The 17,464-nt window shown below is 47.7% G+C and overlaps 1 protein-coding gene across 8 annotated transcripts in view; it reads right to left on the bottom strand.

The window, feature by feature from the left end:
- The window catches only part of Fgfr1 (fibroblast growth factor receptor 1), a 47,928-nt gene extending 30,838 nt beyond the window's left edge, over positions 1 to 17,090 (bottom strand). For 4 of the 8 annotated variants that reach the window (XM_020167536.2, XM_074054629.1, XM_020167538.2 and 1 more), the window contains exons 1-2: positions 16,434 to 17,090; positions 8,129 to 8,304 (exon numbers count right to left, since the gene is read on the bottom strand). In XM_020167536.2, the coding sequence (XP_020023125.1) occupies positions 8,129 to 8,219 (91 nt within the window). In that variant the 5' untranslated portion in view covers positions 8,220 to 8,304; positions 16,434 to 17,090. Of the gene's footprint in view, positions 1 to 8,128; positions 8,305 to 16,119; positions 16,235 to 16,433 lie in introns of those variants that run through there. The other 4 variants (XM_020167541.2, XM_020167542.2, XM_074054632.1 and 1 more) reach the window with 2 other exon arrangements.
- Positions 17,091 to 17,464: the final 374 nt, after the last annotated feature.

The raw sequence follows: 17,464 nt of genomic DNA, 5'->3' as shown, positions 1-17,464 counted from the left end.
CTGCTGGGGTTTAAAAACTTTTATTTTGATACGGGGTCTTACTAAGTTACCCAGGCTGGCCTAGAACTTGTGAGTAACCTGCCTTACCCTCACAAGTAGCTGGGATTAAGGACATATGCTACTATGCCAGGTTAATATAGGCTTTATGTTAAGATGATTTTGCCTGACTGAAAGGTATTATGTCAGTTAAACTGTGATGTTTGGTAGGTTAGATGAACTAAATACATTTTTGACTTATATTTTCAACTTACAAGGGGTTCATCAGGACATAACCCCATTGTAAATTGAGAGACAGAAAGGGAGGGAGCGAGAAAGGAGAGAGACAGAAAGTCGTGCGTTACATAAAGTTTCAGTCAACAATTTTCCATACGTATGGCAGTGGTCCTGTAAGTTACAAACTGAAAAACTGGTACCACCAATGACACTGTAGCCGTAAAAGCACAGTACATTCATGACTCACATGTCTGTGGTGATGCTGATGTATCACATACACTTGTTATTGGTCTCTGTATTACTATACCATATTTTCTATCATCAGAGTATACTCCTTCTAGTCACATAAAACCCTTACTCTAAAACAGTACACCATATTACACCAGCAGCAGGATCATACATCTTGACCATGTGTTTTGAATGCATCACTTTCTCCTGTGCTTATTTAATGTCTTGTTGTTTTGCTCATCATGGCCCTCACAGTAATAGGATATACTGTACATAGATATATACAACATATAGCCTAGATGAGAAGTAAGCTATACTATGTAAGTCTGCGTAAACACAGCACAAACCTGATGTCTGCACGAGACCTCCTAATGATATATTTCTTAGGACAACAAACACATCCCCAGCACCATGCAACACCTGACTGTATACATTAGTACATACCACAGGTATATATATATATCCCAGTTGTAGCTAATACATCATAGTCATATCCCTTCACTTTGGGGAAGAGGCAGATCCTCGTATGACCTGCATGTAATATCTATTTGAATCGCTTCTTCTCCGCACCCCCTCTCCACCGGGTCAGGTGAAACAGTGGGAGTGGACAGAAACAAAGATACCTGTAACTGGTTCTGATCAGTTAGTTGTGAACACCACTGCACTTGAACCATCCTGAGTATCACTTCTTAAATGAGTCATTGGATTGTATTTGCAAGTCTATTAAGAGTTACCACTGGCCAGAACTGGGCCTAAACTGGTGATAAGAGTGGAGGTAGGATGGCCCAATCAATCATTCAGGAGGTGTCTTCAAGGCTTTTGATGTTTCCTCCCAAAAGGTTACACAGACAGTTCAACTGAAAGAACTGGAAGAAAATATTTACCAACTTTCAATAGGTCTGTCTTCTACTCTGGGGGTACTACAAGTTAATATTTACCTTTAAAATTATTCTGTGGTTAGCCCAACTACATTGGAATATGTGTTTTTGTTTCAAACATTAATTTATTAAATATAAACACTACCTGTTTTTGTACTCAAAAAATATTATCTACAGTAGCTAGTAAACCTTCGGACATGTTTATTTCAATCCCTCTCATTGTGGAACCATTTTAGAAGGATAGGTAGCTTATTTGTATAGGTAACATTGCTACACTGTAGACCCACAGTCCAGGGACCTCTGACACTAGCCCTTTTTCCAAGTTGGAGGTCTCTCACTGGTGTGGAAAGGGTGGGTTTTGTTCTACTGATTATTCAAGCTAGGGAACAGCCCTCCCTAGGGCACCCACACCTGTGACTGATGCATAAGCTCCCAGAGAATAGGACTTCATAGGAGAAATGGCACGATGTCTGAAAGAAGGCAAAGCCAGATTTATGTGACATAAAGGGGCTGTGACAGTAATGTTTAAATTCAAAAGTTGCCCTGCCTGACTTCGTGGGGGACCCAGTTTGATATGGGGCTGTAGTGTAATACACTATAAAAAGTACTGTAGTGGCTGGAGGCATTGGCTCAGGGGTTGAGGGCCTGTCTAGCAAGCACAAGTCTGTGTTTTCAAACCCCAAAACCACCAAAAAAAAAAAAAAGTACTATAGTAAGATCTGAATCCCAATTCCGCCTCTCATCAACTACATAACCTTAGACAAATTATTTAACTCTCAGAAACTCAATTTAGTCATCTAATTTTGGGAATAAAACCTATGTCCATGAGATCATTGTAAAGATATAAAAATGTAAAGCATGTGGAGTATGAAGATACAATAAATAGTATTTGTTATTATTTTAAAGACCTTTACTGGCACCACCTTTCTAGGAAGCAATTTGGTAGTGATACAGTCAAAACTCTAAAAAATGTAACCACTCTTAGGTACATGGAAAAATTTTATTTGTAAAAATGTTTGCTGCAAACTATTAGAAATAACCTAAATTACTGCCCAGCAGTAGAAGACTGGGTACATTTTTTACACCCACCCAGTGGAAAACTATGTAGCTACTAAGATGATAAAGAAGAGAGTCACCGTTGACAGTGATTATTTTTAGATGATGGCAATGTAAGAAGTTTTTCTTTTCTTCTCTACAGATCTGTATTTTCTAAATTTTCTATGATTAATCAGACTACATATCAAAACAGTTTCTTTCTGATTACACAGAATTTGCTCTAGTGGAACAAACACACATACATATTAAAAACTCCTGAACAGTCACACACCTGTGGCTCATGCCTGTAATCCTAGCTACTGGGGAGGCAAAGATTAGGAGGATCCTGGTCCAAAGCAAGCCAGGACAAATAGTTTGAGAGACCCTATATTGAAAAAATCTACCACAAAAAAAGGGCTAGTAGAGGATGGCCTGCCTAACTAGTTCAAACCCCAGTACCTCCAAAAGAAAAAGAAAAAAAACAAAAACAAAACATCTGCTGAACAAACAGACATATTAAAAATTCCTCCAGCTAAGTAGTAGATCATTTGCCTAGCAGGCCTGAAGTCTTGGGCTCAATCCCCAAAATTGGGGAAGGGGGGTTAAAAAGACACAAACAGAAAACCTCTATTAAGTACCTTGAGGCAAAGTAAAGCAAAAGGTTGAAAGATAAAAAAGAAAAAAACAAGCAGAAAGTAATTAACTTGGAGACAAAAGAAGACTTCAAGAAGGAATGGTCCTGAAACTAAAACTTAAGCTAAGAACTGAGTAGGAATCATAGAGTGAAAAGGAGAAATGGATAGAGATGGGAATTTCTGGCTATCAGACCTGGATATACAGTGGATGTGTATACAGTGTACATTGTACTCAAGAAAAAAATGAATGAATGAATGAGCGAATCAAAGAAATTCAGTGAAGGAATGGACTACTAGTCAGAAGCTAGTTTTCAATCTGGAGAAACCAGGAAAGGGAATAAGCTCTGAAGCCAATGTTCTTTTGGATTAACCATTTGAAATTCCAGTGTTGATGATTTCTGCCCCCTTTCTCTGCCTAAGCTCATTAAGTCCAGGCTTTGCTGAACTCCTTGAACCTCTCACACACTTTGGGCTCAATACACCTACATACCCAGGGCCTGGGAAACACATCCGAATTCACACCAATGGCAGGGCCCATGGCCCCACAGTCAACTCCCTTTCACAAGTCATCCCAAGAGACCCTGCTGTGCTGCAACATGCAGGATGAGGACAGGGCAGTTTCAAGCAATACTGGCGCAGATCTTTCTCAGTGCTAGGAACTAAGTGGACAGACCCCGCTCCCCAGCCTTACTCAGCGTGCAGGGCACAGAAACTTGAATGAAGGGCCGTGGGCACCAATTAAAATGTGGAAAGGTGAGAGTTGATATAAGCTAAGGACCAGGAGTGAGAACAGGAGGGCAGGCACTCAAGGCTCAAATGGTATGTTGCTGCTCAAGATCAGAGCCAATCTCCAAGGTCAGGCTCAGCCCAGACTCCAGAAGGCTTCTCTTAAAGGAAAGGGTTTGGGATTTGCTTAAGACCCTTAAGAGCCCAGGTCAGGCAGTTAACCTGAGGCAAAATCATTTAGGGCCCAGAAAAAGTGGGGTGGCAGGCAGAGGGAAGACAGCCTTGGTGATAAGTCGTCTCCAGAATGAGCAGAAAGCTCAGGCAGCTGAACTCAGGAGCCCAGGAGAAAGCAGCTGTACTTCTCTGGGTCAGCAGGGAAACAGCTGTCTCATTTCCAGGTTTCAGGGAAGGAAGAGGGAGGCAAAGGTGCTGCCTACAGAGGGAGCAGGAGCCCCCAGTGGCCACAGAGGAAGGAGGCATTATAAAAACAGGGTGCAGCTGCTGGTCAGGCTCTCTGACCCCAGCCCTCACCCTCCTGGATGACTCCCCAGAACTCACTTCTTCAAAGCCATCCATCACTGTTAAGACACAAAGTCACTGCTTCTGCCTGACCAGGGGCAAACAACCTGGCCAGCTGGCTGAGCCCTGATAACCCTCCACAGACTCCAGAAGAATCCATCTTCCTAGTTTCTGCACTCTAGGTAGTCATAGAAGTCAGGTGACAGAATCATAGACTGACTGCTTGGGTCCCCTCCCTGCCCCTTCTGGACAGCCATTTGTTCTTTTCTCCCTGAGAAATTCCTCCTCCCTGACTTAGGGGAGTGGGCTGGCAAAACCAGAGTGGAAAATCAGTGAAGCTAATGGTGTAGCTATGCAGAAGCCAAAGCCAAGAACACAGCTTTGGAGTGGCTCAGCTGCATTTGCCTACCATGGTCAAGCAGACACGTGAGCACAAGGAGGGCTCACATTCTCTCTCATGCTGAGGTCTGGGTCCTCCCACTCCCCTCCCACCTCACCTCCCCCCAACACTTGCAAACACCTTTCCAAGGCACTGGGGAGAAGGTGAGAAGGTAGATCCTGGGGAAAAACTGCCAGCATAGAGTACCCTGCAGATTTCTACAGACCCTAGTCTTCTACCCTTGTTCTCAACCGCATTCATCATCACCTTTTGCTCCACGGAATTCCACTAGCCTTCTGGAATTTCTCTTACCATCCAGCGTGAATTAAAAGCAAACAGGTAGGTTCTTTTCCCTAGAAGATATTTTGACAGGGACAGGGTAGAGTAGGGGAGCACTGTGTCCCAGTGCAGCTGTGGGACACTGGTCTTCAGGCAGCACCAATGGTTGCAGTCAGCAGGGATCACAGCATGTCTGCTAATGGGATACCCCCTTGGTATCCATTCAGGCTCCCCCTACAGCAGGCTGAAAGCACACTCCTTTGGGCCAAAGGCAGGATCCCCAGAGGGATGCGGAGCTGCCAGAGACCTACAACTTGAGGCCAGGGCTCTGGCCCCACCTGCAACCTCTTCCCATGGTTGCAGGTTTCTGCAGAACAGAGACAAAGCCCTGCTTTGTAGTGCATGGCCAGCATGTAGGGAGCTTGCAGCCAGCAATGGAAACGTGCAGTTTTTCCATTAAACATAACTTCTCCCCCTTCAACCAGCCACCAGACTCCCTTAAATCTTTGTGGGTGGGAGGAGCTGTGAAACCCCAGCCCATTAAATCACTTATAAGTTGCAGGTTTCTGCAGATAGAGGCAAGTATTTCAATACTGCAAGTCTCACACTGTGCCTGTACCGCGGGGTCTGGGGTCTGGGGTCTGCAGTGCTCAACTTACATGACTGCTGCAAAGGGGGCAGGACACCTACTTCCAAGTGTCAGAAGTGGCCCAGCCCCTACTTGCTTTTCCTCGAGTCCTATTCTCAGAGAAAAATATATGGAAACAGGAATGTCTCTGAAGGTGGTACTTAACTTTTTAAAGAGGTATTGTACCTCTTGGCCTGTGACCCACAAACCTCATTGCCAGACCCTAAACAAGCTTAAGACTTGGTAAGATGGCAAACCCAGGCAGGAAAGGAGGGAAGAAGAGGAGGGAGGCTGGCTTTCCTGGAACCCTTATTAAATCAACTTTCTGAGGACAGCCAGAACCGCCAGGCTCTCTGGGGTCCCTCAGGAGCATTTGCTGAGACCGCTAGGATTGCATTTAACAGGGGGAGGGGCTGCCGACACACAACTGCAGCAAAGCCTTACCAAAGTTCTCACTGCAAGCAGGGTGTTTGGTACTTTGCTTTCAACTTTTGGACGAATCCTTTATACATAGATTATAATGTTTCTGAAGACAATAGCAGCATTATTTAAAAATCATTAGGCTAAGACTATACAATATACTTCATGTCTGTAAGGTTACTTAGAGTTTACAAAGCATGAAGTTAAGGCTTTCTCTTACAACGAACGTTCCAGTCACAGACATTCCCTGAAGATGGCAGGGCACATGCTCTATCACAAAGTTCATGAGGGATCCTCTAGGTGAAAGAGCCACACTAAGACAAGGACTTCCTCCACCAAACTTGTCCCAAGTCAAGTGACTTTCCACTGCTGTGTCCTGAGGCATTCAAGTCCCTTAGCATATGGGGTGCCTCTGGGGTCCCAAGAAAGTGGACCAAGAGCAGCCATTTGTTGCTCACTTGCTGTGTGCAGGCACAGTTTAGAGTTTCACAGACATTCTCATTTGATCTTTCAAAGATCTTATGAACACATATTCATTACTGATAGAGTTTATAGAAAGGCACAGAGAGGAACTTTCCAAAAGCCAACATTCAGTAAGAAGTGGAGCCAAAATCAAAACAAAGGTAGTTAAAGGAAAATGGAAGGTTGGTCCCCGGAGTCTTTAAGAGTTGGGGCTTAGTGAAGGTCACTTGGTGGCGGGGGGTGGGGGTGGGGGGGGTGTCACTGTCTACAGAAGGGGTTAATGTTAGTTCCCTTCCTGTGAAAGAGAGTTGTTTTAAAGAAAGCAAGATTGGCTCCTTCCTGGTCTCTGGCTTCCTGTCTTGCCAAGGGATCTCTCTCTTACACACTCCCACTGTGATGCCATCTGCCATTTTGTAATGTAGCCTTTAGAGTCCTCACCAGAGGCTGAACAGATGAGGCTGCCTGCTCTTGGACTTAAAGTCTCCAAAACTGAGAGCTAAATAAACTTATTTTCTTTACAAGTAGACAGCTTTGGGTATTTTGTTACAGCAATAGAAAATGGACTAATAGAGTGAGCCACTGGCCATCAACAGGTTAGTAGATACACACTCATATAATCCCATTACATGAAATTCTAGAACAGACAAAACTAACCTACACATCAGAGGTTGGCCATGGACTGCAAAGGCACATGAGAGAAATTTTTAGTGATGAAAATATTCTGTATTTTGATTCAAGTGGTAGTTACATGGGGGTAGACATTCATTAAAACACATCCTTACTATACACTTAAAATTGGTACATTCTATGGTATGTAAATTATACCCTCACCAATCAGTCATCATTCAAACAGGTCCCTGACAGTCCCATAAACACAGTCACCACTTTGTGTGCACCTGAGCCTTTTACCCACTGCCTGCCAGCATTCCCTGACTCCAGCCACACTGCCCTTTGGCAGCAGAAATGCTCCAACATTAATTCTCCAAGTTCCTCAAAAGCCACTAGGTGTGCTGTACCTATAATCTCCACAAGGCACTCTCACAACTCAAGCAAATCCCATGGGCAGGGGGCAAGTCCGCTGGTTACCAGTAATCTGTGAATTTCCAACGTGCTACAGGCCTCCACACACCATCACACTCCCCCACCCCACATGCCCCCTAGTTCTCAGTCTCTCAGATCCCTAAAACAGAATGGTTCCAAAACAAACTATTTAGCAAGCCCTCACACAGGGCCTAGGAGACAAGGTCAATGAAGGTGAAAAGCAGGCATGCGGTCATGACTACTAGCCCCAGTAGAAGATGTGTATTTGGAACAAGTCTCTGGAAGCCAGAAGCCACTATCAATATCTTGTATGTTCTCTGAAGATTGACCCAAATTCACAGTTCACTTACTCAATTGGTAAGCCCATTTTATGTACCATTTGAGTTATGTGTCAGCCTCTGTGGTTCCAATCATGGTCTTCCCTCAGGAAGAGAAAAGCATAAACCCACCTGGAGCACATGACCTCTAACACCAGCTTTCATGACCCCAGCTTCTGACGAAGTTCATTAGGTTTATAACTAGGCCCAAATCAGCCCAGCTGTCTTGCGCAGCTTTCCCACAGAAAGGAACCCTCTGCTGCTTTACCAGGGACTGTGCCTTCCCAGTTGACCACATCACCTCCATGCCAGCCCACCCTGTTTCCAAGGCTCAGGCGTCCAGGCTGACCCTTGGCTTGTTGCCTTACCTTGTTCAGGCAAGGTCGGGGCCGGCCTGGCAGTGCAGAGTGTGGCTGTGACCAGCACAGCCCAGAAGAGGAGGCACTTCCAGCTCCACATCCCAGTTCTGCAGTTAGAGGTTGGTGTCAAGGCTCCACACCTCCATGGATCGATCTTGAGCTCGATCGTCCTTCTCAGGTTGACTCTAAGGAAAGAAAAGAACCAAAGGGTTAGGAGGGTCTGCAAGGGGAGGAGGCAAAGAGAAAGAAGGAGGTAGAGCATGCCACTGGGTCACCCTGCCTAAAGGGTATATGACGCAATCAAGTGTTCCTTAAGGTACAAAGAAGAGAACTGTGAGCCTATCCCAACACTGACTCAGAGGTTACTGGTTTTAACTAGGCTGAGGGGGTGCTTTAGTTCAATGCTATGGGTTGAATCTGGAATGTTTCCTCAAAGGCCCATGTGTTAAAGGCTTGTTCCCTAGCTATGCATTCTTGGAGGTGGTAGACTCTTTAAGAGGTGCGGCCTAGTAGGAGGTTGTAGGTCATTGAGAGGGGTCCATGAAGGGAAATGTGGAAATGCAGTCTCCTCATCTTCCCATCTTTTTTGTTCTTGGCCATGAGGCAAATGGGCTTCCCCTATTACATGCTCCTCCCACAATGTGCTGCTTTGCCACACACTCAAAAGCAATGAAGCCAATTAACCATGTCTGAAATCTCTCCACTACATCTCTCCTTTGTGTGCGTGTGTGGTGAGGTTTGAACTCAGGATCTTGTGCTTCTAGGTAGGCACTCCATCACATGAGCCCCGCCCCCATCCCCTTTTCTACTTTATTTCTTGAATAGGGTCTCATGTCTATATCCAGGCTGGCCCACAATCGTCCTATTTATGCTTTCCATCAGCTGAGATGACAGGTGTGTAGCAACCACACCCAGCTTTTTATTGGTTGAGATGAGGTCTCACGAACATTTTGCCTGGGCTGGCCTCCCAAGTAGCTAGGATTATAGGCATGAGCCACTGTGCCCAGCTAAATCTCTCCTATTTTTAAACTGATTGTCTCAGGTATTTTGTTATAGTGATGGAAGGCTGACTAACACCATTCAATTCTACAACTATGTTTTAAGTACTACATGCCAGCCTGGCTGGGAATACTGCCATGAGGTTTTCCAAAGTATAAGCCTGTTTACATAGGAAGTGAATGACCTCATGAGTCCCAAATTGCTCTGCTACTTTTTAGGTGAGGGCTTCACAAAAGGTAGGTTAATTAAGGATGCGAGAGACTTAAGGAGGCTGATGACTCTCCCAGCACAAGACTTCACTCCATCTAGGGCAAACCAATTCCTTCAGTGAAGAGAGAGATGAAAAATTGTAGAACAAGCCAAGGACTAAGAAATGGGAGCCAAGTACACAGGTAACTAGTTAGTAGCAACTAACTTAGTAAGAGGACTCCAGGAAGATGACAAACCTCCCTGCACCTAGGAAGAAGCTGACAGACAAGATCGCTGTTTTTTGGTTTTGTTTTGTTGTTTTTCTTCAGTGCAGGGGATGGAACCCAGGGCCTGCCTTGCCACATGCTAGACAAACACTACCACTGAGCTCTAACCCCAGTCTTCCAGTGTTCTTTCTGTTTGGCTCTAAAACTGTACAACTCATAGGCATCTCCAATTCTACCAGTCTCCCTCTCCAGCTATTTACAAAGAGCCTCAGAAAATGAAATTGTGAGGCAGACAATCAGTTATCCCTGATGCTGGAAGACAACAGTTGGTATCCGATGGAAATGAGTCTAGAAGTCAGGGTGGGGATGGAAGGGAAGGTCCTACTGCACTGTAAAGGGCTCTTCCAAGGGCTGACTCAAAGATGGCTCATGCCCGCTGGAGTTAAAAGTGTAGATTCTGCAGCCATGACCCTTCTCAGGTCTGTGATGGTAAATTTTCAAACAGTTCCCTAGAGTCTCAAGGAGCAGATCAATGGCTGTGAAACATTTACCAAGTGACAAGACTTTCTGGGCACTGTTTGGGCTATGTGGGGGTGACCATTTCTGTCTTCCAGGTGGCTTTTGTCCTAAATGCTCCAGGGAACCATCCAAGTTATTCGGAGAATCCACTTCCCCGGAACATGTCCTAATGTGGTGCTTCAGCCTGACCTCCCCCTGAGCCAGGCAGGGCCCCTTTTGAGTGAGTCAGTCCCAGCTGGCAGAAAACCCCCGGATTCTTGGCTTCATTTGCATGTGCTTAGCCAGTGGAAATACATATGCACTGCCACTAGCTACCCCCCCCAGGCTTTCTAAAATTTAATGATTTCAAAGAAGTAAACATTTCTCTTTAATTTTTCTGAATTTAGGAGAGGGCTACTTACTGAATACTCACTCTAAAAAGCTTGTACTAGGTACTAGATACAATTCATTTGTAATTATAAAATGTACTCCTTATGAATTTCTGGAGAATAAGAAGTATAGTTCTCTTCTAAGCAATGAGGAAACGGAGACTCAAAGAACTGAAATACTTTGCCCAGGGACATATAGCTGGTAAGCGATAGCATGAGCCCTAGCCTACCCAAGTTTCTTTAGATGCTAGAGGACAAGATAGAAGGATACAAGTAAGGTATTAATCAAACCTGGCTCTGGGAATGGCGCTATAGTTCAGTGGTGGAATGCTTGAGAGGCCCTGGGTTCCATCCCCAGCACAGAAAAAAAAAAAACCAAATGAATAAACAAAACAAAAAAAAAACCCTGGGTCCACTGGATGCAGGTTCAAAGGGATTCCCATACCATAAAGAAACCCAAGTGTGAGGAGACTGAGATAGGAGGATCAAGAGTTCAAGGCCAGCCTGAGCTATATGGCTATCTCAAAAAAAAAAAAAAAGAAAGAAAGAAAAAACCAAACCAAGTGGATAAGGACAAATTCAAATTAACTCTGGGAGTTAAAGAGTCTTCATTCTCTATTTCTTTGGTGAACAGAAAGACCCTGGAAGTAGATCACAGATGGGCTGTCAAGACACAGGATGGGGCACAATCTCAGATTTGGTAGAGAAGCAAAGCTCCCTGGAAGACATTCCTAAACCCACACATCCCTATATCTTAAAGATACACCTCACCAACAAAGGCCTGTCACCCAGAAAGATGAGCCCAACTAAGAAAACCTAAGTCTCACAGTAACCACCACAGCACTGAATGGATTTTTAGTATCCAAATAGGGTGGCTGGAAGGTGTTATCATTTTGAAATGATTAAATTTGGTTTTGACTGTAGCAGACAGGCAGCTTCCAGTGCCACTCAGCCAGCCTGTCCTCTAAGAAGCCTGCCTACCTCCTGTAGCTGTGGGCTACATGTAGACTGTTCTTTTTTAGCCTCATGATCTGTGCACTTCAAACTAATCTGGCACTTTCCCTCCAACTGATTGCCCAAAAAGGTACAAAAGCCGCCCCCTTCCTCTCTCTTCTACCCTTCTAGGCCTCAAGTTTCCCATATGTAAAACAAGGATGCTAAGAAAACCCATCCTCCTGGCATTAACTCCTGAAGTGGAAAGGCTAAGTGAGCACATACTCCCCATTCCACACACCTGCAGAAAAATCCAGTGACACAAACCACTAGTCTACATGCTGTCTGGGATCCTAGGGACTGCCACCTCACCTTCTTCTCATTCTAATTAATGAATTCTTAAAAGCCCTTAGGAACAGTCTCTTTCCTTCACTGTTTGACAGATGTGACCTGTAGCCTCACAGGTGTACGGCAGCTTCCCCAGAGACCCTGCAGCTGGCTCCCATCAGTCTCTTAAGTATCAGTCAGGGCTCTGGGGTTCCCAGCCCAACTTGCCTGGGTGTAGAGGTCTCCATGGGGAATGAAAGGGGACATGGTATCTCAGTTTTCACCCTGGCAGGAGGGTGAAAATATTTGCCCCGCCTATGTTCTAGGTGGTTATGTGGACTGAGAGGACAGTGTGCATGAAAGTGCCACTGTCTCCTTTTTCAGTACCCATCTGACAGAAGATGGAGAGAGGGTCTGGTAGAGAGCCTGGACCACGTGACCTCGAGTCCTTTCCCTGATTCTAACAGTAAAGATTTTATGAACATCAACTCTCCTTGTCTAACAATGATGCAAAGAAAACCAGCTGATGAGATCAGGGCCAAGATTTGTCTTCCTGTTCTCTGGACAAAGTAACAAAAACTTTTGCCTTTCCATTTCTGACCCTGCCACCCTGAGACAGTCACCTCACCTGAGGTTTCCCTGAGCTTCAGTTTCCCCTTCTTAGCCAACCACTCTATTCCAAAGAAAACCAAGTGAGAAATTTTCTAAACATATTATTGCCCAGAACTGTATAAGTAACACTGAAATATGAATCCCTTTAGACAGGAATAAAATTTACTAACTACTTAACAGAAGTTGTGGCTTTTCCCAAAAGTGAGCAATCTCTACTGAGAGGGCAGGACAGGTACTTGAATAAGCAATTGAGAAGAGTTAGGCAGCTCTGCTTATAAAATTTTAGTCGATCCAAAGGAAATGCCAACTGTTTGAGTCTGGAATAATAATAAAAAAGGATCCAAATATCTATGCAAATGAGAAGTATATAAAAAATTAACAACAGCTAAGCAGGATGGTTCAGGCCTATGATCCCACTACTTAGGCGGTTAAGCAGGAGGATCTCAAGTTAGTTCAAGGCCAGCCTGGATGGTAGAGTGCTTGCCTAGCAAGTACGGGGTCCTGAGTTCGAATTCCAGTACCACCACCATGAGGAAAAAAAAGCCAGCCTGGGATACATCATGATACCCAGTCTCAAATTAAAAAAAAAAGAGAGAGAGAGAGTGAGAGAGCAATAAGTGAAACACTAATTGTGCCACATGATTCTGGGAATGAGCAGTGCTCCTTTCTTGGGGGCTTAGGAGGAAAACCAAACATGGCTTCTTAATGCAAGGGGTGGTGATGAGGAGATAACTCCTGTTTGAGGCAATGCAACCCTGGGAGAAAAAACAAATACCCTAACCCATGTCTGGTATTGAATCCCCTCTGGAAACACCAGAACCTTCTCCACAGCTCTACATCTGGACTCCCATCATCCCTAGAGCATTCAGACCTTTCACAGAGCCCTGGGGAAGACAAATGTTAGTCAAATTTCCCAAGAGGAAATGAAACTCATCTCAAGTGATGTGAGTGAGGTCCTTTCAGAACAAGACATTAGAATCAATTCTAATTCATTTTCCTCCAGCAGCAACAGGCTCAAACTTCCTAGGAAGCTTTTTAAACTAACAGCCATTTTGATGAAAGAGATTACAAAAAATGGAGGCAAGAAAAAAGCCTTCAGAGAAGCTTGCTAAAACCCCAAGCTCACATGAGCAAGTCTCCTATTTTAGGAGTCTTGTTTTAGTTCAATACCCCAAATAAACAAAAAACACATCATTAAAAACAAAACCCATGGATTTTCCTTGGTCTCCAAGGCTGGAGTCTCTCTGTCCAATGCTCAATTCAATTTTCTTACCCTCAAGTCCACCAGGAATAAAGCCAGCCCAGGCTTAGGGCTGCCTGCATATATTCTAATCCTCTTCCCCAAGGAGGGAGGAATAACATCTGGGATGCTCCTTCTCCATTTCTTCTTGTCCCTGTGCTCCCCTTGCCATTCAAAGGATGCAGAATGGAACTTTCTAACATGCTCCATGGCCAGAGGCCAAGGAAAAGAAGCATCCTGACTGTCTACTTTGGAGCTGTACCCTTCGAAATGGGCATGTCTGCCTGTATGGTAAAAGCTGGCAGTGAAAGTGCACGTGCCTAAGTGGCTCTCAATCCAGATACCCCACACTAAAAAGCTGATACTCAGCTATGACTAGGAATAAATGCAACAGATACTTCAAGAGGCTTTCCACTGGTGCAGCACATAACCATCCAAGCTGGAACCAGGCAGTAGGGCTCCCTGTCCCCAAATATAACACAGACAGCAGCAGCAGCCCTGGAGCATCTCCCAACCTACTGAGGGGAAATATGTAAACAAGTCATTAGGGAGGAGGCAGGCCATCAGGGCAGACGGCTTGCTGGCCCTCAGTCACCGAAAGGAAGAGATGACCCAGGCGTGGGGGTAATTAGCTAGGCCGTGGCATGTCCCAGGGGCCCTGCTACTTAGCTTTTAAACAAGCCTCAGAGAGGAAACCGGGAGCCTGGGCCAAGGGAGGAAAATGGCCACTTTCAGCTCAACAGTCTCAAGGCAAAGGTTCTACAATTTAGATGGCATTCCAAAAAAAGCACTGGTCCGGAGGCGCAAAAGGCAGGGCACATCTGCGGAGGAAACAGTCACCTTAATTACCATGTCTAGAGAAAGTGAGATTTCATTACAGCCTCCCCAACTACCGCCCAAAGAAGGAAACCAGAGAAGTGTTTTCAAGTTGAAAGAGACTGGAAAGCAGAGGGTGAGAGGGACCAACTCTCCCCACACTACTGCAAAATTTGGATTTTAAGATGCTTTCCTGTCTCAAAGACTATTCAACAACAACTCGATATTCCACCTCCGGCTTCACTTTCAAACCTGTAACCGTTATTCACACGGTGAAAACACCCGCTTTTATTTCTGAGGGCTGCAACCCGGAAAACTCCCGATAAACACCCAGGGAGGTCTCTGGCAGCGGCAGCCCCCTCCCTCCGCGACTGCGTGCGGGGCTCGCAGCAGGGAGGGACCAGCCCGCGGGCTCCGCACCCGGACAGACGCTCTCTCAATTCCAGATATAATTAAAGGGAAGAGAAAGCAGTGCTTTGGTTCCAGAAACATCTGTCAAGTCCACTTTTGGGCCAGACCCACTGCCAAAGAGGCCACCTCTAGCAGATGAACCATTCACCAGTGCCACTCTCGAAAACCTTGGCCTCATTTCCCAAAACAACTCTCTTGGGCACAATCTCGAAAGCACCCCTCCCGCCATTCACCAGCAGGTAGAGTAACTAGTTTGATGGGATCCGAAATAACTTGCCATCCACGATAACTATTCTTTTCTCCCCCAATCCCGGAGCCTCATCTCCAAGTTTCAAGAAATTTTAAGGAGGGAGGTGGCAAGTTGAAGAATCCCAAGTTTTAATTTAGGAGAGGGGAGGGGAGGAAGAGGGATGTTAATGTGGCTGCGGTGTACCCGTATGGGATGAAACGGAACCAGATGCGGCCGCTACATCTGGGAAATGGGGGTAGGGCACCGTAGAAATGCTTTACAAATGGGTTATTAGCTCCTAGGCTCAGAACAGAGAAGCAGGTCCCCTCCCTCTAAAAAAAAGGTGTCTGGCTGCCTGATTTGGGGGTGGGGGCTGGCGGGGACGACGGGTACGTGTCTTACTCAAACCCTATCTGCTACGTCAATAAATTCCTCTGCAAATGTGGGCTCTAGCCTCTCTCTTATCCCCGCCCCGAACATAGTGGGAGGGGGGAGCAGGGAGCAGCAGGCCGAAGAGAGGGGTTAGGGCCAGAGAAGCAACAAGCATCGCTGCCGGGAGAGCCGCACCGGACAAAACTCTCATCCCTTCCCCCACCTCCTAGAGCCAGATTGGAACTGAACGGCCCCCGCCCCCCACCGGGATTTAACATCACCCGCGGGTCACCCTCCCCTTCTCCAAACTTCCGACCCGGTCCGAAATCGTCTAAATAAAACATCACCCCCGCCGTTAGAAAGGGGAATCTTTCCTCGCTCTCCGCTAAAGCAGATTCAGCCATTCAGTGACGACACCTCCTTAAAACCTATTCCAACACAAGCTAACCTTCCCCTCCATTTCCTTCCCTCTTCAAGCCCCCACTCACTCGCCCCCAACCCTGACCCCAGACTTTCCCGGAGGTGGAAAGAGACGTAGAAAGAACCCAGATTTTTAGACTTGCGCCCAAAGCTACCTGCTGCATTGGGAGTGAATCCTCACAAGGGGACCAAAAGGGCACACAACACACACACATACGCACGCACACACACACACACACACACACCCATCTCGCTGCCCACTCCCGCTCTCCTCCCCCGTCCGAGGAACCGAGGGCCTGCGCCGCCTTTTCTCCAGCCCTGTCCCTCCCCGAACTCACGGCGGGGCCGCCGCAGCCTCGCCAGTCACCGGAGAGCGAGTTGGCGGAAAAGTTGGGCAGCAGGAGGAGCGGTGGGACGAGCGCGGGGAAGGGGCGCAGAAGGCGACGCCGGCGGAGGGAGGGAAGGAAGGAGGGGAGCGCAAAGGGGGGCGCCAGGGAGGGAGCCGGGAGGTGGAGGGGCGGGTGAGGAGTGGAGGGAGGCGCCGGCTGCGGCTGGGCTGCGGCGGGCGAAGCGCGCTGCCAGGAGGCTCCAGCACCGGGGGCCGCTCGGGACGCCCAGCCCACCCCGGATCTGGAGGCGCCGCGGCTCTTACCTCACTTGGCGCTTGGGTTCCGCCTCTGGAGAGCTCGCCGTGGCTTGGGCAGGCAGGCGGGTGCCCGCGTGCCGCGCTCCGGCCCGTCGCCCCCCGGACTCCGTTCGGGTCCTTGCGGTGTCGCGAAAGCCCGGCGGCCGGCGCTCGATTCCCGGCGGCGCTCGGTGCTCGGCGCCTCCAACCCGGGCGGGAACAATGGAGCCGGAGCTGGTGCCCCGGAGGCGGGGCGCGGGGGGAGGGCTCCCGTCCGCCGCCCGGGGTCTCCAGACCTCGCGCCCCCCCTCTCCAGAACCCAGCGACGGCGCCTCACGCTTCTGGTAGCCCCCGCTCCATCGCCCTTCGGGGACCCCTGCGCCGCTGCTTGTCCGACTGCAGCACCGGTACGCTGCGCCCTGCAGGGTGCCCCTCGGACCGGAGAAAAGTCCACGGGCTCCGCTGCTTCTCCAGCTGCGGCGCGCACTCGCGGCCGGGAAGGCGAGGTCGCCGCAATGCGCTAAGCACAGTCTCGGGGCTGTTCGGACGTTGCCGCCCAGCTCCGGGCACAGCCCGGGTTCCTCGGCGCGCTGCGGCTGGACCGGCGTTCCGGCTCCCGCTCGCCGTCGCCTGCTCCGAGGCCGCCGCACCAGTGGCCGCAGAAGCGCTCCGAGCGCTGTGCGCCGGCGAGGCGCGAGGGCTCGCGCTCTCACTCCCACCCGCGCTAGTCCCACCCCCTCCCCTCCCCTTGCAGCTGCCTGCTGGGCCTTGTAGTTCCCAAGCCTTGGCCGCCAGAAGTCAGTGGCCCGCTGAGCTGCCCAGTGCTTTGCCGGTCCTTCTCTTGCAGTCTGGTCACCTTTGGCTCCTCCATCTGAGCACCGCCCGGATTTCAGGCCGTGGACAGATCAGCAGTTTGGAAGGCGAGGTGGGGAGACCCTGGAACCCTGACCATGAACAAGGCAGCTTGCCTTTGGAGTCTGTGCTTGGAAAATGTTTTCTAAATCTCAGTTTTCCCGTTTGTTAAAGGGGGGATATAGTACTTTGTATATAAAGTGGAG

Source organism: Castor canadensis, chromosome 14 (genome assembly GCF_047511655.1).
Source record: "Castor canadensis chromosome 14, mCasCan1.hap1v2, whole genome shotgun sequence".
NCBI classification, from domain to species: Eukaryota; Metazoa; Chordata; class Mammalia; order Rodentia; family Castoridae; genus Castor; species Castor canadensis.
The sequence above is the reverse complement of the archived record's forward strand: the minus strand, read 5'-3'. Positions and strand labels throughout refer to the sequence as shown.